General features: G+C 38.3%; 1 protein-coding gene across 3 annotated transcripts in view; it reads left to right on the forward strand.

Annotated features, from left to right (window-relative positions):
* Positions 1 to 23,274, forward strand: part of CTNNA3 (catenin alpha 3) — a 544,925-nt gene extending 521,651 nt beyond the window's left edge. For all 3 annotated transcript variants that reach the window (XM_074874301.1, XM_074874302.1, XM_074874303.1), the window contains 2 exons: positions 6,321 to 6,455; positions 20,889 to 23,274. In XM_074874301.1, coding sequence (XP_074730402.1) covers positions 6,321 to 6,455; positions 20,889 to 21,176 — 423 coding nt within the window. In that variant the 3' untranslated portion in view covers positions 21,177 to 23,274. The remainder of the gene's footprint in view (positions 1 to 6,320; positions 6,456 to 20,888) is intronic.
* The last annotated feature ends 284 nt before the right edge of the window (positions 23,275 to 23,558 follow it).

Below are 23,558 nucleotides of genomic sequence, written 5' to 3' on the forward strand. Positions count from 1 at the left end.
ATTTCTCCTTTCAAGAGCATTGGAGAATGGCTCCTTTTAAGATTTTATCAATTACAAATTAAAATTCAAAACCATCACTGATCTACTGCAGAAAATGATGTGATATCAAAGCCAAAGATGAGTAAGGGTCATAATCTCTTGCTCTTTTCAGAATAGGGAATCCGGTCTTGCTGAAATATTTCTTTCCTAAAATTTTCCTTTTTGTGTATTATTACAGTGACTCTAGACTAGAAACATGAACAAATCAGTGTGAGGAAAAAGTAGTTATGAATCATTACTGCTAATAATTCGTGTGTACCCTCATAGCTGCTGGCAAATGAGACATCATTCAAGTTTTCGTAACCCTTTTAGTGAATTCACTCAAATTATTTCCATTTGTCCTAGCTCAGAGCTTGCACTCAGTTGAAACCCTTGAACCACCTGACCCCTAGTATTTATTCCCTGTGGCATCTTGTATGCATCTGAAATATACTAGTTAGTTAGAGGTGTTGCTTGTATTTTAGATGTAATTTCACATTATAAGCACTAGAAGCAAATAAGCATATACAATTTAAAAAAAAAAAAAATCATGAACTGAAGCAGCGTTTCCAGTAACTCTGTGGTGAACACAACTATAACCATTGCTAGACACGTGTCAAACAGTAAAAAAGAGAATCTTGTCTTTACTCCTCCTATGACAAAGGTGCTTAATATGATCCTCTCGTTCCTCAGATGGCTAGAATCTTTTAACTTCTGTAACCTCTTCTGCCCATGCTGAGTCATCCTTTAACTTATACAGCTCTTTTCTCACTGTGCTTTTTTTTTTAATCTCCGAGGTATTCGTAAGACTAGTAATTCCTTTTCTCAGCCGTTATTTTGCCAAATTTCCTATGCCCTGCTCTCTTGGGGTCCTAAAATAAAGTAAACTTTACATTCCTCTGGGCTACCTAATAGATGTTCTTTGAATTTGGTCCAAACTGAAGGAAGCCTTCAAGACTTTGGTGTCCAGACTGAAACATGAATTCTAATGAGGTTTTATGCGTGCCTTTCTCAGCAGCAGTAATAGTTTTTAGTGGAATACTTCACCTGTTGCCTTTTAGTAACATCTAAATTACGTGGAATTTTTCTTCTATGTAAAAATGGATTTGTATGATTTGCTTTGAAATTGAAAATAGGTAGCTCTACATTGTACCAACTGTCAAGTAACTGTTGTGACATATAGGTCCTTGCATTCTTCCTACACATACTTGACTCTTTTTCACCACTTGCATTGAGCTTAGGCTACCCTATAACTATTTGTTACTACTTCTGATACTGTCATTTAATTAGGCCGCATCACTTTGCAGTTCACAGTAGTCCCATGACTCAACTATTACTGTGCCTTTGCAGGTAACAGGACCACAGTAATGTATGATAGCATTTTCAGTATTCAAAGCTACATGCAAGGAAGAAAAGCAAAAACCTCACTCTGTTTCCTCCATCTAGCTTCAGACCTGAGCAAGAACCCAAAAGAAGCCATCAATGCATAATGAAGAATCATTGTCATATCTCTGACCTTTTCCTGTTCATAAAACATTTTCAAAGGAATGATTTTGTTCATACTCCATGTAATTTCAGAATGGGGGAATTACATCATTCATTTTTCTGTTAGGAATAAAAAACCCACCAACCCACCCCAAAACTGTATTTGTAGTATTTTATAATTCATCAGCCACAACAGCACCTCTCTGATACACTGTTCTTCATTTCAGATTTTTTATAAACCCCTCTTCCCGTGTTTGAAGGAAAGGGACACAGTGTGGCAAAATTAGCAGAATTCAGTTATATTTCAGTTCATATTCACAGCACTTTTAAGATGACTCAGAGTTAACAATGGTGAAAATAATCACAGTACAGCATCAACATGAACCTAGGCAAATTAATCACTGGTACATTGATAACAAATTTAGTTTAAAATAAGATTGTTTCGAATTCATTGTCAAATTTGTGACCTGAAAGCCCTAAGATAATTAAGGCAATTAGTACATCCTGGTTTTAATGGAATGTGCTGTAGATTAAGATCTTTCCTTGAAGCCTCCTCAGTATTCCAGTTGTTTTGCACCAGGAGGTGCTGGTCCATTATGATCCCAGTACAACAGGCACTCAGACTCTGTGAGGTGTAGTTTAGAATGCTATTTGTCAGGAAGGAAAGAATAGCATAGGTAATAGCATAGTCTACTGTAAGGAAAGAATAGCATAGGTAATCTTATATCCCTTTCAGTGATGGGAGCCCCAGGTGGTGTAATGTTGAACGGGCCTCCAATCTGCACACAGCATGCTGGGCAGACCCTGTCCCTAGAAGAGGTTCCCCCATTTTGGTAATGTGAGCTATGATGGGATTTTCTTACAAGGAAACAACTCTATTAATCATTTCCACTGTCAAACAGGATGGTCATATGAGAACTTCTTTTTGCAGTCCTAAATAAAAGCAAGGATACGCAGGCGTCCTAGTCACCCGTACCGAGTGGGAGCTGCCCACAAGCTCCTCTGCTGCCGTACCGTGCGTTAGCTAGGTGTGTGCTGCGGCCAGGGGATGTGTGAACCACAGCACAGCCCAGGCCTGGCTCTGTGCAGGTCACCTGCTGGCTGGGTCACTAGCTCCTGAATGCACAGAGGTCTCTCGGCCAGGAGCAATACATTGATGCAAAAGAACATTAACTACTTTTAAACTCTGGAAGTGTAGGGATCAATATGAAACATCTCTTTCTGTAGAACCAGGTAGTCTCCTGACTTAGAAGCCGATTTCATGTACTTTAAAAAAGTTTTCTTGAAAGTGAAATTTAAAAAGCATCCTTTAAAATGATTAGCTGATAAATATGATGCAAGCAGATGTGCCAAAAAGATCTTATCATTACAGGATCATCTTACCTAAAAGCTTACAGTTAACAAATAGTTGCAATAAATTATACATTTATATTTATAGTAGTGGGTCTGTGTGTGATTCTATGCAGCATTAAGCACCATGAAGACAGATTCAGATTCTAGAGAAAAGCTACTGGCTTCATTAGCAAAAGGATGAAATCAAAAGCAAGAACTGTATTGTTTACAGTCAGAATTTCCTGCAGAATTGTCTTGATCTTTTGTGCCACTGCTGTGCCAGTGGCTTTTTTCATTTGGATTGTGAATGTTTGTTTCACTGTATTTTTAATCAGTACATAATTTATCAAATCACTTTGAGGTTTCTGTGGATAATATCTCTATTACTAAAACACCACTGTATCTTTTGGATGCAAGTCAGTTCTGATCCCATTCTTAGGGAAAGACCTTGTTAACACCCCACTACCTTCAATATGTATGGGAAAGACCCTCTCATAATTTGCCCGGCTTTCTACCTAAGAATATGAGGCATTAAATTGGTAACTATCAGTTGCCTGTGGGATGATTAAACTCAGAATTTATTGTTGTCGCCCTGTTGCAGCCTAGTGTTTGATTTCACTAGTGAGCAAGTGTTGCTTGTACCAGGTGCTTCTGAGCCATATGTAGAGGATTCCTTACGGAATATACTCCCTACAGAGTACATTTCTTTCTAACGTCTGTTTATGGTTGATTGGGATATACTGTAAGGCATGAGGCTTTCACTTTTTTGTAGTACTTTATCCTGCTTAAAGTTGAAATGTTATCTTTACCCCTGTAAATGCCTCTTCTTTGCATTGTGTTGGTCCCTGCCATGACCGTATCATCTTGTAAAGTTTTATGGGTAAAGTACATAAAAATGAGCACATTTGGTCAGACTGTAGGTTCATTTAGGCCAATATCGTGTTTCTGACAATCATTAATAGTGAACATATACAGATCTCAGTGAGATAATGGCATGTGTTTCATGATACTTCCACCATATGGTCTCCCAAGCTCATTCATCCATTCAAGAATTTACTTAATCAAACATATTTTTAATACACTTGATACATTAAATAGTCCTTGGTATTTTTTCATTAATTTGTCCAGTAACTTTTTTAGCTCCTGGAACCTTTTATAACCATTCTGCAACAAAGATTTCTGCAACTTAATAACACAGTGTTAAGAACCATCTCCTTTTGTTTTGAACTCATGCTAGTTCCTTTTGATGACCTCTTGGTTTTGTATTGGAGGAAAGATACCTGTCTTCATGAAGATCTTTTTTGTCCTTTTTCTCTTCTCTTATATGCCTTGTAGTGGGCAAGGGAGGGGAAATATGCGCCATATCTACACAGGGTAGGAAAACTGTGGGTATCCCACAGAGTTGTATGGTAACATAATTACATTTCAGAATTTTTTTCCTAATAATGCCTAGCATTTGCTTTTTTTGAATGATATTGAGCACTGAACCAGTATTTTCACAGATCTATTTTAGCCTCAAGGTCTTGTTCTGGCATGGCAATTTCTCAGTCTTTGATGCATATCATCTTTAGCATTCCTAAAATGTTACACATTTCTTCTCTAATGGTACATAAGGAAGATAGTAAATGTGACTGGCCTGCCAATATTGTTCCATAAAAGAGTGGTATATAATAAGGTTAAATTATTCTTGTCCCTGAACTTCTGTAATTGACACTGTCACTATTTGAAGTGGATGAGACACTATATAAGCACCCTATCTGCCCATTTATTGAGTTTTTTCAGTGGAAAAAAAAAAAAATCACAGTGTATTTAAGAAAAGAAAAAAAATGGAGGATCAAGCATTTACTTCCAGGAAATACACCCTGTCTTGATATAATTACTTCTGGGCTTAAAGGGATTACAGCTGTATTTGACTGGAAGAACAAATTTTTATTAATTAAAATTAAATAAAGAATGACTATTCCAGTTTTCTAAACAGTCACTGAAATACCAGTATTTAAATACTGATTTGTGCAGTTCTTAAAGCAGTGTTGAGTAAGGAAGAAACAAAGACATATTTTAGTATATTTTTCTGTACACTAACACTTTGAAAACATCACACGTGAAAAAGAGAGGATGTCAAGAACATCTTCTATTTTTCTTCTAAACTGTGCCAAAGTACAGAAAACATTTTAGTAATGGGTCTAGCAGAACATGAGGTAGGGACTGACATTTAATTCATATTAATTAATTTAAAATTGTTCAATCTCATCTTCCTTATTCATTGTTATCTTTTCCTAAGTCTAAAACATGAATTTGTTTGCTTAACCAAACATACTGCACAGTCATGAAGTAGAATTGTCACACCCCCATTTTAAACAAGTATCAAGTTTCCTCAGCAAAGCCAGTAGTTTAGGTAAAGTATTTCATGAATTGAATAGAATTGGTGACTTTTCTGTCTTCTGGCAGGTTTTGGATTTAAATCTATTGACCATCATTCCATAAGACCAAAAGTTTAAATAACTACATGAAACCATAAATGATTGTTGCCACTACAGATGGTGGGAACATATCTTTTCTTTTTTAATATACAAAGCTGAACACAATTTCCTATCAAAAGAAAATGACTATATTTATAATGTAAGTAAAGCACACAAACTAAAAACACATCTCTGGAAAACCATGGGGATCTATTTCTTATTTATCATGCTCACTTTTTACAGCTGTGGTAGCACAATAGGGACTCGCCATTCACCTTAAGATCCCTTTATTCTGCCAGAGTAATGAAAAGCAGCTTTAGAACAAATGCATGCCAGGCTTGGTACTCACAGAGCAATTATTTCCCCTCAAAGTATTTCAGGTATTTTGGGAGTTCACAGAAGTGAGAGTAGAACGATGCTATTTTTATAAAAAAACCCATGTTGTTTAAAGTATTGAAATCAGTGAGTTTTCTGTAAGACATTCTTATTTTCTGTTTCCACCAATACAGAAGATCTGTGATGAAGTTGAATAAACTCTGGATGGAACACAAAAAAACCATAGATCATATTATAAGATAAAGCATAATTTCATATAGATAAAGCATAATTTCATATAATGTTAATATTGTTCTGCATTTATGTCTACATGTGCCCACATAAGTATCACTGTTAATGTAGGTATCTTCTTAAAAACAAATCATAACCTCTTAGGAATTGAAGGGAAAGTAGTTACTCCATATATTCAAGAATTTGTTTAGAAATATTGCTACGGCAGGCGCAGTAGTGTTAAATAAAAAGTGACTATGGGGAAGTTCAGGATTATTATGAGCTTCTCCAATTATTTTGTTAAAAAGCTTCACAAGAGGAACGAACTACACAACCTGACACAGCTGCAGTGAAAAGCAAGGCTATACTCATGTACTATTTGAATACTCCTCAGTGAAGTATTAACCTGATGTCTGAGACAAAACTATGAATCAGCAACTGCTGAAATGCTTTATTAATTCCTCTTTTCTTAATCTTCAGTGTCCAGACCAATCGTGCAAACAGGATTTGTTGGCTTATCTAGAACAGATCAAGCTGTACTCCCATCAACTCAAAATCTGCAGTCAAGTTAAAGCAGAAATCCAGAATCTGGGTGGAGAGCTCATCATGTCTGCTGTAAGTAGAAAAACGGTGTAAATTACTCTGTTCATCAAAATAAATCTTAAATTTGAGTTGTGCTTTCCTGTGCTTGTGAGTTGTTCCAGTGTAGTCCTGAATCTCTAGTTTTATTCCCCACTGTTTTTATGCTCACTTAACACAGAGAATCTAAGACAGTGAAACGTAAGACTGGTGGCTTAAAAGGAATTAGTAATCACTTATGTTTGGTTTTTTTTCTCTTTTAAATCCTCAAAACATATTATTCTTCACTGTTATCCTGGACTAATATGGTTTTAAGAACTGTAACCCATTATAAGATAGTAATTCATACTTACATATATGGAGTATGCAGGTATTTGTGGCTGTACACAAAAAGAAATCCCCAGAGATGCACTGCCAGTTCAGAAGGAAAGGGTGAAGGACATTGTACATCTCTACAGAAATAAAGAAAACTGAGAGAAAGGTGACTTGATTCTTGAGTAGATTTTTTGATTTTGCATTAATATAACAGTCATTATCTTCATTACAGCTAAGTATCATTAGCCATGGAAAAGATATTTTTTGTGGTTTTATGGAAGTTTTATGCACTTGTCTTCAGCACAAATCTGATCACAGGCATTCACAGAATGCCTTCATCTTCACATATTCTTTGATTATTAGCGTTATTACCTGTAGCGTACGGGATTATGATTTCAAGACATAAAATCTGCTAAATGGTACAAAAAACAGGTAGCAAAAGCTTCCCACCCCACATTCTTACAATTTAAATACTTTTCTCTTTATGATGACCTCTCATTCATATAGACTGGAATATATATATCACTAACACTATTAGTACATTTTATATGGTTTATAAACTAATCAGAAATGAAGCCTCTATTGCTGACGTGAGATTTGAAACACTGATTTTTGTAGGATTTTTTTGTTGACTATTCAAATGATAATTTAGAGACCATATTTAAACATTTGGAACCTACAGGTAAGTAATTTTGAATTGAATATATACTTTCTCAAGCAAACGCTTGTTTTCACTTGGGTTGTAAATTAATCAAGTTTATCTTCAGTATCTTTTTCTTTTTACAAGCAGTTCCACGAGCAGTGTGTGTTAATAAAGCCAAATGTCATTGTTTCATGCCCTTTGTGCATGTTCTTCTGCTGTCAATGCTCTCAACTTTCCCATACTGTCTTTAACCTACCTCCAGTGGTCCCACAGAACAGAAATCCACGTATCCCTCTGTGCTTGGAAGCCTTGTTTCAGTACTTCATTCTCCCACTCACCTGCACATGAACTGCTCACATCTTTCTTAGAGTATTAGTGCTTTTTACCCAAAGTTCTGTGCTCCTAACATGCTCCCGCTGATCATGAGAGATAGAGCAAACCATGAATCGGCCATAATCCTCCCCTGAAGTCCACTACAGCTGTGCAACAAGCAGCAGTGGGAAGTACATAATCCTGGTGCAAAAATTTTAATTCTAAAAATGAAACCCCAAATTTAACTTCATTCATAATCCCAGAGGGATGACTATAGATCTTAATCCTGTTTCAAGGAAGGAGGATGAGGACATATAATGTGTGAATCCAGAGGCTCCAGTTCAGGAAAGCAATTACATGTTCAAATAAATGCTTAACTGAGTCCCAGTTCAATAAACACACTAAACCGGTACTTAGCTTGGAGCCAGTGGAAATTAAGAACATGATTAGAGTCCTGGACAGTTCTGGAAGTGTTTTGTGGAGTCAAGGTGAGATGCTGTAAATTCTGGTTGATACTCTGTTAAAGCAATCTTGGAAAATGCTCCAACAGTGGTTGTATTTTTTATTTTTATATATGAGTATTAAGGTTAGGCCTATAAGAGAGAAAAACTGCCAGCTAATTCTCCAAGGGATCTATGCTCTCAACCAAACCCTTTTAAAGTCAGTGGAGACATACCTGGTTGGTATCAGTGGTTATAAAAAAAATTTATAAAATTTTTAAAAAAGTCTCACTGGTCTAAATGTCTGTTATTGGGAAGGGGAGGGCATTCATGATGGACTGTGTTCAACTGTGTCTTTTCAATTAAAATTGTGATTATGTGAAAATGCAACCAAACTAAACTGTGATGGCTTTCCTATAAGGCTTGTCCTAATCTATATGTAAATGAACTATTTGTGTTTGACTTGCTTCAATTTTAAGAGAATATGGGAGCTAAAAACATGTTGTATGGATAAAGTGATAAGCAGAGAGGGAGAGAAATTCACTACTGATACAAAAGGGCTGATTATTGAATTGCTTTTTTTAAAAGCTGGAGCAAATTCTGGCTTTGAAAGTCCATGTGGGGGCTTAAGAATTTGATCATGTAGGTTACTTGGCCTTGGAAAAAGTGACAAAACAAAGTTCTGTATAAGAAAGCACAGAGGTTCTCTCTCTTTCCCCCCGCCCTCGCCCTCCGCCTCACACACATGTACACACACAATAGATCTGGGAGCATAATAGGGAAAAAATTATAGAAAATATGTGGATGGAACATCTGTGCCCTGATTATGTCAAGCATCTGCTCAGCTGAATTTCACACATAAACCAAAAGGTTTTCTTTATGGTTTATGCAACAGTACTAAAACTTCAGACTTTGTTCACATAAAATCAATAGCAAAGTTATTTTTTCAAGGAGTCAGAACTGTAGTTGGAATAGGATTATATTCTCCCCAGTCTTGATTTTCTCTCATTTATCTGTTTATGCTAATAAAGTATGAGATTCAGAAAAAAAGACATCAGACATGATTAAGAAACAAAGAGGGGATTGCAGATAGTAAAGATCTGTTACAGGAACAAGTATATTAGAAAGGACATTAGGAAATAAACATACTTCTCTTTTTTGCTTTCACTGTTTCCCCATGATTTCTCTCTTCTGTACTCATGTACATGTATGCTCAAGATAGAACTACCTGATTCTTGGTCACCCCTCAGCTGTCTGTTGTTGGCTCTTGCAATTCCCTTTTGTTATCTCCTGACTCCCTCATGAGCTGTGATAGGTGTATGCAAACTGAAGAGCTGAGGAGGAAAGCTCCTATCCTATGAGAGATTACAGATTTCCGCATTCATATCAGCTTCCACACCGGCAAGTCAACTTTGCTGTAAAAAGTGAGAATGATTGAGCAAAAGCTGGTGGCAGACCACAAATCCACACGTAAAAGTGCTGTTGTATGGATGTAAGATGGCATTTATATCCACCCCACACTTCCCTTCCTCCGATAACAGCTGTGCACAAGGATCTTGGATTTAAATCTGCCTCATGGAATTTTAAAGTTTTTTTCTTACAGGAAGAATAGTGGTTCATGAAAAAATATCCTCTATTGAAGCCTAAAGGCCAAGTCAAAGGAAAGAATAGAGGGATGAGGAGCAGAGGATGTAGACTTACTCCATCACATATTTGTAGATCTGTAAAAGAAAGAACTGTCTTGAAATAGAGCTAAGTCACAACATCTGTTTTACCAGTATCATCTTCTGGATGAAGCTATGGAGGAGAAAGTAAACCAGACATCAAATGGCATTACAGATTAACCCTATACACTGCCATACAACAGTGGTCGGCAATGCCACGGTATAAGGGCACCAGTATCTCTGTGAACAGGAAAATGGATTCTCATTTACAGAAGCACTGTACCTAAGGAGGTACTAGTGACTGCCATCGTAGTTCACTTCAGGACTTATCTCATGACAGCAAAGAGCATTATGCATAGGAAAAAGTATGTTGTGATTCACAAACACAGCTCATAGTCATTCACTGCATATCACAATATCTTCTTTAGTTGGTTTTCATCTGTGTCCCCTGTGTCCTTGTCCTTTTCTTCTCTGTAACACTCTTCTGACAACCTCCCCTGCAACATTCCTTACTTAATACCCCTGCCATACCACTAGTGTAGGTTAAATAAGCCAATTTGCCTGGGGCATGCTTCGGGGAGTATCCAGCTGATAGTCCTCCTAACTACTCTCCTCAATTAGTGTTTTTTTGACTTCAGGCCATATAACCTTGTACTCTCTTACTACAGTCATGTGGACACCTGCCTTTCTCACTGCCCTCCCCTGAGCTCCAGTACCTTCATTCTTGTCAGTGGCGCAGTAATGCTCAGAGCCCCAGTTATGGTGGTTATAAAAGGGTCATATACAGGAAAAGAGAGAAAGAGATGTGTGAATTATTTATTACCTTCTAATTCTTCATTCACTGCAGTTTTGTTTTTTTCATTCATTAAAATTTCCTTAATCAGTATTTAGTCTTTCATGCTCCCATAAAATACTTAACTTTTTTAATAACACAGCTAGCATTGCCAATTTGTAAGCTGCACAAGCAAAAATGGTGAGGATTCAGTAACTCTTCACTACGTGTGATTAAACAGGAAATGGACAATTCTTTCTATTAATTAGAATAAATTTGTGCCTCTTCAGGCACAAAATAATGGCGTAACATTTGCAGTATGCAGATTGATAGTAAATGCATTCATTTATGTAGATAATCTGATAATTCATTTACAAGTACTGCACTATGATAGGCTTACATGTTGACAGCTCACTTTTCTCCCAACAGTGGCTTTAAACAAAGAGAATTATATCACAGGGCAGAAAATTAACCTATCTTATATGTGAGCATCATGCTCTCTGACTTCTGCCGGGCAATTCTGTTTTTTGCTTTTTATAGTCATTACCTTCTTGTATTTCATTTTATATTGTATTTGGCATGGTACACCATGCTTTTTGGCCTTAAAAAGAAAATAGAAATCTGGAAGAGAGAGTTCTCAATTGCAGTATCAGAGAATTTGATAAATGGCATAGAAAAGATCTCTCTGGTTAGCCAGCCTTACCTGTGCACTGAAGGCTGTTTCAGTCTATTTTTCCTGCAAATGTCTCACTTGATTTATCTTTGACTCTTCCTATTGGTATCTCAAGAACCAGACTTACTTAAACAGTGATGTAAGTCCACTTTTGTGCCAAATGTAGGTGCTTTAATACTTCTAACTTCATGCTTGAAGGCTGGATTTAAATGTCTAGTTCACTTAACCGAGTTACCACTGAGTTCCCATGCCAGATGAATCAACGGCATCCTGGCTTGTATTAGAAATAGTGTGACCAGCAGAAGGAGGGAGGTGATAGTCCCCCTGTACTCTGCACTGGTGAGGCCACACCTTGAGTATTGTGTCCAGTTTTGGGCACCTCAATACGAGATGGATATCGAGGTGCTGGAGCGAGTGCAGAGGAGGGCCACGAAGCTGGTGAAGTACCTGGAGAACAAATCCTATGAGGAGAGATTGAGGGAGCTGGGACTGTTCAGTTTGAGGAAGAGAAGGCTGAGGGGAGACCTCATCACTCTCTACACCTACCTGAAAGAACATTGTAGAGAGGTTGGTGCTGGTCTCTTCTCACAGGTGATTAGTGACAGAACAAGGGGAAACATCTTTAAACTCCAACAGGGGAGGTTTAGACTGGACATTGGGAAAAAATTTTTCACAGAAAGAGTGGTCAGACAGTGGAATAGGCTGCCTGGGGAGGTGGTGGAGTCACCATCCCTGGATGTATTTAAGGGTCATTTAGATGAGATGTTGGGGGATATGGTGTAGGGGAGAACTTTCTAGAGTAGGGGTGATGGTTGGACTCGATGATCCCAAGGGTCTTTTCCATCCTGAATGATTCTATGATTCTATGAAAAGTTGCCTGCACAGTACTGCTATGAAGAGGTTTCAGCTTTGAAGGCTATATTCCATAGGTAAAACCACATGGAGTCAAAGCTATAAACTAGCATGTAGAAAAATATCAGGTAGAGTATCTGTAGCTGCCACCAGACCTTTGGCTGACACAGTCCCAATCCTTGGATAGCCATACCCCAGGAGAATTGTGCCTCAGCCAACATGTGAGTACCATGGCAGCTGGCAAGCTGCTCAACGCCTTCGTTACAGTTGGAGCTTTTCAGTTTCTGCTAGAGAGGAGCCAGGCAGCAAGAGGTAGTATTTTGCTGATCTCTTTAAGAGCTGCTCCTTTGGCAGGGGAGGGGATGGGGAGCAGTGCATTTCAGTTCCTTCTAGGGTTTCTGTTTGGGTTTGCTTTTTCCTCCTAAAAGAGAAGTTCAGATGGGCAGAATGGCTTCCTAGCTGCAGGTCCTGTAAGACTGAGGACTGGGAACAAAGGGCTAAGCAGCAAGCTGGCAATCATGTTGAAATATTGGCTACTGTAACAGCCCACTTGATTTATTATAGGTAGACAGTTTGTTCCACTGACTTCAGTACCACTGTCCTGCTTTTCCTGCTGTGCAACCTTCAGTGACAAAATTTTTCTTTTGCCTTGCTTTAAGTCCATAGCTGCTATTCTGACAAAGCTGATGCCTGTATGTGCCAGAGGCACAGCTACTGCTCCTTGTTCAGCCAGTTTGTTTCTCCTTGCTGATATTTCTCCATGTCATTGGGAACTTGTAGTTCAGTTGTAGGGCCTTACACTATACATAAAATTACTTCTTATATTGGTATTTGATTCTGAAAATACTAAACCACTAATTTTCTAAAAGTTGACATTAACCCCTAAGAGCTGGTATATTATTTTAGCATTTTCTTTTTCTGAGAGTTGATAGAAATGTTTCCCTGGGTTGGTGTTGTTTCTTTTTTTTTTTTTTTTTTTTTTTTTTTTTATGTAAAAGTACTACACATGTTACTGCTTTTGCCTAGTGTATGCTGGTAGGTGTGTGTATATAGAACTCCTGGCCTTTGGAAACAAAGCAAGGGAGATATTTTTTCCTGTTACTTACAGACAGCTCAGTTGCTATTGCTTTCTAAACTGCATCTACTGGGAAGAACTAATTTAAAGCAGCAAGAAGCATTACTGGTAATGTACACTACAAAACAGTTAACTTTTCCTAATAATAATGACTTTGCTAATTAGCAAAATCTGGATGTATTTTATAGTTCTCAGCCTCAGTGCATGTAAAAGATTATTGCAACAAGCACTCCGTTTCTTCACAAACTAAAGCAACTGATGGAAACAGCAAGGAAAGGATTTATATTAAACCATTGTTCTCTTTTTCTCAAGGACACGTTTTTTAAAAAATAGTTTTCTTTTTTTAAAATCTTGCAAGTGAAGGCAGCAGTACTTGAGAGGGACTGAGCTAACCGCCTGTCTAAGCATATGTTCCATTATGATGTTTAAAGGGAAACAATTTTACAGTACTTATGTAAGTTGTTTATCATTTAACTTGGACACAGGGCCTGGTCTAATTATAGGACTCAATTTCAGTTCTTTGAATCCTACATAGCCTCAAGGAGATTCTGGTAATGGTTAATTATTTAGTTCATTAGATTCAATTTCCCCACCTGAAAAATGGGTAAAATGCAGAACAAACCCCAAATACCCTTGAGGTGTATATTGTAATTACTAGACAGCCAGACAAAGATAGATAACCAAAAAAATAGCCACATTTCTAGGAAGACTCAGCTCATTGAAAATAAACACCCCCAGATTATCCACCCAAATGGTGAGGCAAATTTCCCGAGGCCAGTTCCACACAGCAGGATGAAATCTCTCATCCCAAAGGGAGAGCATGGCAAAGCAGAGTGAGCAAAACGCTGAGGGAACAGATTCCGGTAATGGGGAAAGAAAGAGTCGTGATGGCAAGTCTCCCTTTGGCTTATTTTATATGTAACATGTACTAGGATTGAATCCATGACAGGTTTTATGTATCATCTGGCAGTTATGTGAAGAAACATGGTAGTTAATGAAGTGCTTCCAGTTCTTGAACTTTTTCCTGTGCTTTCTTGAACACCCATCTTCTGGTGTCACTGTTACACTAAGATCTCCATTTTCATTAAAATGAAATTATCACTATTCTGGGTGGAGGAAAAACTGTGGAAACGTAAACATCCTCGGCTCAGAAAACAAGGCAAGTAATTAGTGTTAAAATCCTGGCCCAGGCCAAGGAAAACTCCAGTGTCTTCAACAGTCAGGATTTCACTCTTAATAATTTACCTGTTTGGACTGTTCTGCTACTTTTAATCTTATGGGATTCAATCTCTTTATTTTATATAGCAACCTTAGTGAAAGAACCATAAAATAATTCACAGCAGCAAATTGTTACACATAGTAAAAAAGTGGGAAGAAAATAAAAAGCACGATGTAATAAATACTCCTTACACCTTAAATGCATCACTACTCAGAAGCTCACTGCTCTTCATAGAAATACAGAATTCATGTTATTTTCATAAGTAGTTGTCAAAGTAATAAAAATTCAGTCTTAATCTCTCAGTATAGTGTAACAAAGAAAATTTGCTCCTAGGAATGTATTTAAAGCTAGCAGCTCAATTAAGATAAATTTTTAATAACTGAACTTGTTTCCAAAAGAATTCTAAGTTCAGACTTCAAACACCGATTAAAGAACTGTGTATTTGATATTCAATTCTTAGTTTTCACCTGTATGAAAAATGAAAGTCTGGTTGAACCTTAAATAGGACTTGGGAGACTGTAAACAGCCAATTGATAAATCTGCGCTCAAACTAAAACCTCAGTTCCCGGCAAAAAAAGTTAATGCTCGCAGCAGACCAGCTGAGAGTATCACACCTGGGGTTCTAGCAGACTGGCACATTACATATCAAGAAACGTTTTGCGAGTATTGTTCTGCATAGTCTCTTACAGCTTTATTCCAGAGGGCAATTGTCTGCCACTTCTTTATGTCAAAGAGACAGTGCGGCGAATCTATGCAAAGAATGTGAGCGGGAGACTGACTTATTTACATTCTTTAAGAATAAGGAAATTCTATATTTGTTTAACTGCTACAGAAACAACTCCTACTGACACAGGACAAGGCAAGTATTTCTTAGTACACTGAACAGAAAGTACTTTGACAAAGAGTTTCTTTAAGTTCTAAGTCATGATTCTCTTAATCATTCTGAATACTAAATAAAAATAACTGACCATATCAGTTATTATATTGTTAAACTTCTTATAGTAATGTACTGCTACTACTGCCAAGACATGAAATTATTTTACAAAAATGTGAAAAATATAATGCATGTAAACAAATTGAAAATAAAGTTTCAAAATTCAGTTTTTCCTGAACTCCCTTTTCTTCCACTTGGTTATTCAATGGAGAGTTTCCTTACTTGCACCCAGGACTCATGACAGAAGAGGAATGCAAGTGCTGGAGATGAGAGACTTGGTTTCAGCACGAGTGCCACCAGTCTGATTTTTGGTGGCAGTGGGATTTGGGTGACAGGTTCTTTTTTTAAAAATTACTATCTTCAGGTCTGTATCTGTCTTCTGTGTTTCACCGCAAAGTGAAATTACAGTGGTTATAGAATCATTCTCTATTCCTTTTGCAAAGTACTAACACTCACAGGACAAATGACATATTTAAATGAGGAAAAAGATATGGCAAGGGATGCTTTTCCTAAATCCTTTAATGAATTACTGTCTTGCCTGACACAGTCAGACCTGTGAAGTGTGGAGGCTGGAACTGGTGTCTCCACGGAAAGTGTGGAAAGAGCAAAACTGGGAGTCACGCAAAAATAAAACAGCTTTTAGTTTGGGGTTGGTTCGTTTGTTTTGCTAGTGAATCTTTATGTACCATTTGCTACACATTGAAGAGTTTGCAGCTACATCTTTCTAAATGAAATGAACTTAACTGATCAATGTGTACTTTATCAGTCTTTCATTTATGCCAAGTTTCATTTCATCAGTTTTCCTAGATACGTTACGAGACCTTGAAGAGCTTACTGAATATCTGAGGTAAAAGCATGCAAGTGAAGACAGTCCTTGAGTACATTAGATTTATAGAAGAACAATAGATTTACACCAAACTCTGTAATGTTATTGGCATTGAAGTATAAGCCAGCTGCTCACTAGAGACAAAAAACCAATGAAACGTATGGCCTGATTCTTACCATCTGTAGTCCAAGGACACCTTCTAAAAGCTTCTCCAAAATTTTGAATGCAATTAAGAAATAACTTCCCCCCTGCCCCCCCATATGCACATTTTCTGGATAGACATAAGACTAGTGTGAGATGCATCCAGAAAGCTCAGGGAGAACGTGGACACTAAGACACTGCAGGTAACATGGGTAGTCTAAAGGTCAGCATTCAGTAAGTCTCCCTATATTTCATTGCCTATGCAGAGATGCCAAGAGCAAAGTGAAATTAATGGCAATTACTGCCTGTCCTGACATACACCACCTCCCCCCCTGCCCCCACCACTCTGGTAACTGCAGCAACCCCCAATTTAAACAGCCTTAGTGGTAGACAGGTCATGTGCTCTTCTTTGTATTTTTGTTTTAGGTATCTGCTTCTGCAAGCCTGCTTGTATCTCAGGGCATCTTTTGTAGAACTTAAATAATATGGCAGAGGTTCAGTACCTCTGGTATGGCAAGGGGGCAGTGGAATTCAGCCACTTCAGTTCAGTACAAGTGTACAATTGGGTTTGTAATTCAGATTTTTAGCATTTAAAATCCTGGAGTTGATAGATGCCCACTCCCCAGAGCTCCTGTCAAACTGTGAGGCTAACTTGTAATTACAACCTCATCAAAGTTAAAGACCCATGAAATTTATTTATTATTTGTTTATAGTGGATATATATGATTATAGTTTAAGAACACTAGCCCATCTTGCTGCCCAGCCTGCCACCTCCTAGCATGGCTCTAACTCCAGGCAACTTTTGAAAAGTGGAAGGATTACAGTCACTGAAAAACTTCAGGAAAAAACCTGCCCCCTAAGCCCATACACCTTCTGCCATAGAACCAAAATGATCTTTTCTTTTGCCCCCTCTTGCACACAGCAGCTTCTTAGCGGTGTTCCTACACAGCCAATGCTAGAAAAGTGAGTGTGTATGATGCCCCAATATTGACCACTGGGGGGAAAAAAAAAGATTATTCAAAGCTCTTAAGAATCTGTCAGGATCATGGCGTTGTCAGCTGTTCTAGAAAACAACAGATAATTAAAATTGTGTGTGTGTGCAAGTGTGTCTGTCTGTAATTAATCCTCCAGTTAGCATGAAAGAAAAAAGTTCGTATGAAACTTTGCCTCTCTCTCCTTCTCATTTCTTCTAACTAAATAATATATATTGTGACAGTGAGTATTCAGCAGTTTGAAATTTAGACAGCATGTCTGTTCATCTGCCAGTGAGCTAATGCTACAACACTAGTCAGCCTCTAGAAAAAGTGATATGCTGGAGACTGAAGACATACCAAGTCCTCTGAGCAGAATGCCTCACTGACAGCCTGGAAGTTCATAAAATGTTTGGTTTAAAAGCAGCCTTTGAAATAAGCTTTAGGCTTGGAGGTCACCATGTGCTTTAAACGTCATGTCAAATCGTATCACAAAACCTCTGCTGTACTGGTACATCTGGTAGAGTGGCTAGGCAGCCTACTTTCCTAAAGTGAAGTTTATAAATCACAGGCCCCACGTACACCTACCATGTTATGTTCAAATACTACCATGCAAAGATTACATGACGATTATAAACTGGAAAACCTTTCTAAAAAGCTCAAATGCTGCAGCAAGGAATGAACTTTAGAGGCCAGCTGGTAAATTTTACACCTTTTCCTGGCATACAGAGATAATTTCAGTTTGCCATCACACTTATGTGTGCATTCACTCAGGCTTCTAAGTATTTCAACTTTCGGGGGGGTGGAGGGGGGAGGGGTTAGTAAGGTTTTTTTGGCACTTCCAGAGAGAAGCAGTAAACATGATATCAACTGGAACGTTTTCTGCCAGTTCAGAGGTGTTTCCAAAATGCAACTAAAAATCCAGTCCCTTGGCCACATTTTTATTATTGCCTTATTTGCATTTGTGTGTATGCGTATAAAGTGTTAATCAACATGCAGACAGATGGTAACACATGCCTCTCCCCTGATCAATTCATTTGACCTGGCAAAGGGGAGGAGACCTTGAACCTTTCCTAGCAGCTCAGTTTGCAAATCTGTATATTGCAAAGGTCAATGCAGTTAGGCTGGATGACAAAGTGTAAGATCATTCTCCCACTAAAACCGACCAATGGTCTTTTTAGAGAACTGACTTCATTGCTTTTACAGATGACAAATGTTTCAACAAAGAGGATGTTTAGAAGTTGAAATGTAGGCTCTCCAGTCATATAGCGTAATCCTACTATTTTTACATCCAAACCATAGTGGGCTTCCTCAGTGTTTGCATATATGCAAGTGACAGGTACGCCTGAACAATGTGCTTGGTGTATGTAATCGTGTGTTTGCACACTCTGACATTCTGTGTGAGTGCATGCATGTACACACACGTGCATGCACGCGCATACTCTCTACAAAGTAGACCTCTAGCAAGTAGACCATCTCGCATCTTAAATTTGTATGTCGTCCTAAACCCAATACTGTTCTCATCCTGGCACACTGATGTAAATTTGGCTTTTAACACTCCACTGTTCTGGGGAGGATATCATAAAATAGCAGGTGGCTCAGGTAAAATTCATTAATTTAAATAATATTTATCATAAAAATTATTTCTAAATAATAACTCTATTAAATACTAAATAATAATAAAATAAATAATGAATATGTAAATGAGGGCTTTCCTAAAGATATTCAGACTTGAGATTCCTTTCCAAATTGGAATTGTCAGCCTTGTAATTAAATAGGAGCGTAGTGACTTCTTTCAAGTTAAAAAGCTACTCATTTAGGTCACTGAGATGATTTATGCCCTATATTTGTCCCTAACAGTTCTTCGGTGCACTATGACAACAGCAAAGGTAGCTTAAGTTGAAGAGGGAAGACAGCCTTTATTTCAAGCAAATAAATCTAAAAGAAATTTAATGGTACAAAAAGCATTGTGCTCAAAATGAAATACAGCATCATTCAGCTGTTAGCTGACCCTGTCAAAAAAAATTTTCCCATATGACCAAAAATAAAATCATAAAGATGTCACCTACAATGGTATAATTTTTTCCTGTTTGAGTGCACTGGATGTGCAGTGATACTTTCTGAAGTGCCCAGGGTGACATACAATGCCTAATGTTAAACACAGCTCCAGCAAACATACACACAGCAATTCTCTGCTCTTGGATTTTAAGACCACAAGACGTGGAAGGACACCCCCATACACACATAGTCCCCCCACCACACCATCAGTTCCTCCCCTTTTACGTGTTTGTTGTTCCTATTACTTCTGAAAGGATGAACCTGAGCCTTATCAGTCTGTGTTTTGAGAACAAAACCAAGAAAAAGGCTTTTTCTCATTTCCAAGGGCTGAAGTAATACTGATGGCCAATTACAGGCATCACTTCTTTTGCCAGTGTTTGCCTTTTGGCAAATACTTGTGCTTGTTCTTGGTTTTCTCAAGCCACAGGCCCTGAGATCATAGCTCTCCCCATCAGAGTAGTAACTCTGTTCTGCCTACAGCCTACTTGGAATCTCCTGGAGCAGGTTGGACCAGATCTGTACCTGGAGTTTGAGATTAAGATTCACTAGGGGGGGGGGGTGGGGGTGGGGGGTGGGGGGGGTGTAACACAGAATAAAATGCCACTACTCAACACACATCACAGGATCATATTTGCCATTTGCACAGTGCAACTAGCCTCCAGCTAGGCTGCAAAGTCACTGGGGCTGAGGAGGTGACTGAGACAGCAAAGTGGCCCCAGCACTTTCTGCTTTCAGCCCATAGACGCTGTGCGGGCCTCAGATGGCTGGAGGGAGCTGTGCCATCAGTGAGTGTGCTTGTATTACACTAGAGAGCGGTGTGGCACAGCCAACTGGCTCGTTAAAGCTGTCAGTTTTGTTCCAGTTAGTAGATTTTCAGTTCGAATTAAATGCACTATTTCCTGTTTCCATGAGTAAGGAAAGGAAAATGCCTTTGCTTTAAGGCTTGTATGCCTATGTAGTATGCTGTTGAAGATGGTAGTAGGTGATAAGGATTAGCTTGTTACGCATTCTGCCTCTTGGGCTGGCACTTCTTAAACAATTTGAGAGGCCACACAGTCACTGCAATTTGTGTGCTATCCCACTTTTAATTACCCTTTAAAATCTTGGCTGCTGAGACTTGGTTCAGTAGCTCTGACAAAGCCAGCCACCTCCCAGTATCCCAGCATTGCGCAGGAGCATGTGTGGGAGCCTGAAATGTGACAGGAGCAGCTGAAGACTTTGCCTAGTGCTGATACAAAGGAAGTAACAGGTCACATTTTCATAGCTCTTTTTTGAGTTGGTTTCATTACCCATCAGTAGTAATTGCAATGAGACCCTGCAGACAAGCATCATGAATTCATGTTTAAAAAAAGAAAACAACAAACATTATCTACATAAGCATTTATATTCCACCAGCACAAATTTCTGTATATCACTTTAAGTCTGAGCAGTGGAACATGAATATAATGATCAAACACACCAAGGGAAAACAAAGAAAATAGGGTTTAGCATGGTAGCCTACTTTTTATTCCTGAGCATATTGTGATTACAGGCAGACTGGCTTCCTAGGCTAATGTTTCTGTTTCTTATTACAGTTGGATAGCGTCACTTCACTAATTCAGGCTGCCAAAAATTTAATGAATGCTGTGGTGCAGACAGTGAAGATGTCCTATATTGCATCCACAAAGATTATCAAGATTCAGAGTCCTACTGGCCCACGACATCCTGTTGTGATGTGGAGAATGAAGGCTCCAGAGAAGAAGCCCCTAATTAAAAGAGAGAAGCCAGAAGAAATCTATGCAGCTGTCAGAAAAGGTTCTGCAAAGAAGAGAATCCATCCTGTTCAAGTCATGAGTGAATTTAGAGGCAGAGAAATAGTCTAATATTCTGCCACTTTTTGTGTTCCTATCTTGAATTTCTGATGATTTTTCATCTTTACCCCACTTTATAATTATATACATAAATGTTTTGCTTTTCCCTAAATCTGTAAGATAACACTTGCTTAAATTATTTGAAAATGCTGTTGGATTAATTAGAAGCACACGATTGAAGAAACAAGAACATTCTCTTCCAGTGACAAACTATCATGTCTTTATACTGGCATGTTTTCAGCAGAGCACTTTGAGTGATACATCATGGGCCTGCGCTGTAGTTGGAAAGGTGGATGCAGCTTGCCAACCTGCCCCAAGTCGTACTGCAGTCACTAGACTGAGGTGTTCCTTCACCAGGGATGAATGTGGCCGATACTAAACTGCATGCATTCTGCTACATACAGCTTTCTAAACATTGTGCTATTGGGTCAGATCCCTTATCAGCATCATTACACCATGATCAAATCAGTGGACTGCTTGATGCTAGCTGAGAGTCCGGGCCCCCAGCTTGCATCTAGATTGAAAGATCTAAAGAGCTCCCTTCATCCAAGGCCCAGCCTTGGAAATGTTTGAAAATGTTTGATGAAACACAAAAAGTGTTATAACAACATGGATGTAATAATGTAATAAAAAAAGCATTGACTGCAACATAGCAGTAATAATAACTCTTTAAAAGGCCTTTTGTAACATTAACATTAATCTGTGTTCTGCTTCCTACTACTTTCTGTGAGCCCTAATAAATCTGCTGACTGTTACATTTGGAAGTTCAGATAAATCAGATGATATTAACAATAATCTTTTCTGATCACTGCACAAAAGAACAAATACGAAATAAATCATTGTTCTGAGATCTGTGTGTGAAATACACATAAACATATCTTGAATCTTAGCAATGATGAGATCTTTGCAAGGTAACTGTAGTGATTTAAATTACTTTTCTTATGACAGTAGAGTCCTAAGTGCAGGACTGTGCTGGTAAGCAACTTGCTAAATGGCTGCACTATATCTCAAAGTATGTAATGAAGATAAGTGCTGTTTGTTTATGATCACCACTAGGCTTCTGTAAGAAACTTAGACAAAGAAAATTTTTCTGTGTCTGTTTGAATCTGAAATCCATGGATTGGACTGATTTTTTTGAAGGATCTAACCTGTCTTCCCTGCCATGTCACTTAAGTTTTTCCAGACTTGTTACTCAAGATGCCTTTGCTTCACAAGTAAATGGATCCTTTGGTATGTTTTTTTGTATTTGCTAAGGTGAAAGGGCTCCCTCAAATGCCAGAAATTCACGGTGTGTCATTGACTGCCATTACGAGGCAGCTCCAGACTATGGGCTGCTGCTCCATGTCATTTATTACCATGTTTTGTACAGCAGAGCACCTACTTAGCACAATGTGGGCAGCAAAAATAACCATAAACTGTGTTTTTCCTCTTGGGGGCCACTCTGATTCTAAGCTCAAGAAAGTGGAGCAGTATAATTTCTAGGCTGTTGGTTAAGAAACCCCATGAAACCTATAGTGATCATGAATTAAAAGCTTTACAGATCACTATTCCACCTTCCCTAACTTTACTATCTATTAAATGAAACAAAAGGAGAAGTTTGGAAGAAAAATTACTTTTTTCCAACTCAAATTCCCTCCAGCATGTTTGCATCAAGAGCTTAGTAATGTGTCTAGGTCTTTGCTAGTCCTTTTAGGGCTACAGAGTGGGAAGCAGCTAACAGTCAAGCGGAGCGGGCAGGGGTGATATAGGTCAGGTCATATAACCTACTTTCAGTAGGTCTGCTGGCAGACTAAGCAGAGCTGAGGTAAAGATTCTGTGTGGTATAGAGATCAGGAGAGTGTATGTTATTGTCACACCTTAAAGCCAAAATCTCCATGTAGTATTTCAGGTTCTGGCCTACCTCCTCAGACTACCTACCCCCCACAGAAGGGTTTGGGTCCAGAAGCCAGCAGATAAGTTGTCATAACCTTGTTTGGGGGGGGTCTTACTCTCTTAATAAATCCTTATGTCTCTGGGTTACACCTTTGATATAGCTCACCTTGTCATCAAATGTTTGTAACTGGTATCTTGTTATCACATCATTAATAAAAAGCACGTACACCACTGAGAAGACGTCTTTTAGTGTTGTGGGATTATTATTTTCTTTTAAATGTGTCTCCCTATTGGTCTCCAACAGTAGTGAACACCCAGATCAAAAGCCTGCCAGGTTTGCTTATAGAAATGCCAGCCTTCCAGCACATTAAGTGTACTCAGTCGGGTTTAAATGAGAGTTCTTCTAGCATTAGTATCACTAAATCACAGTTTATTGCTTAATTTAATGCTCCTTTCTGCAGTGCTAGTCACTGCTCTGTTATCCTGGCCATACTCAATAGCCAGTTTGATCTCAACTTCCAA

This window comes from Strix uralensis, chromosome 7 (assembly GCF_047716275.1).
Source record: "Strix uralensis isolate ZFMK-TIS-50842 chromosome 7, bStrUra1, whole genome shotgun sequence".
NCBI classification, from domain to species: domain Eukaryota; kingdom Metazoa; phylum Chordata; class Aves; order Strigiformes; family Strigidae; genus Strix; species Strix uralensis.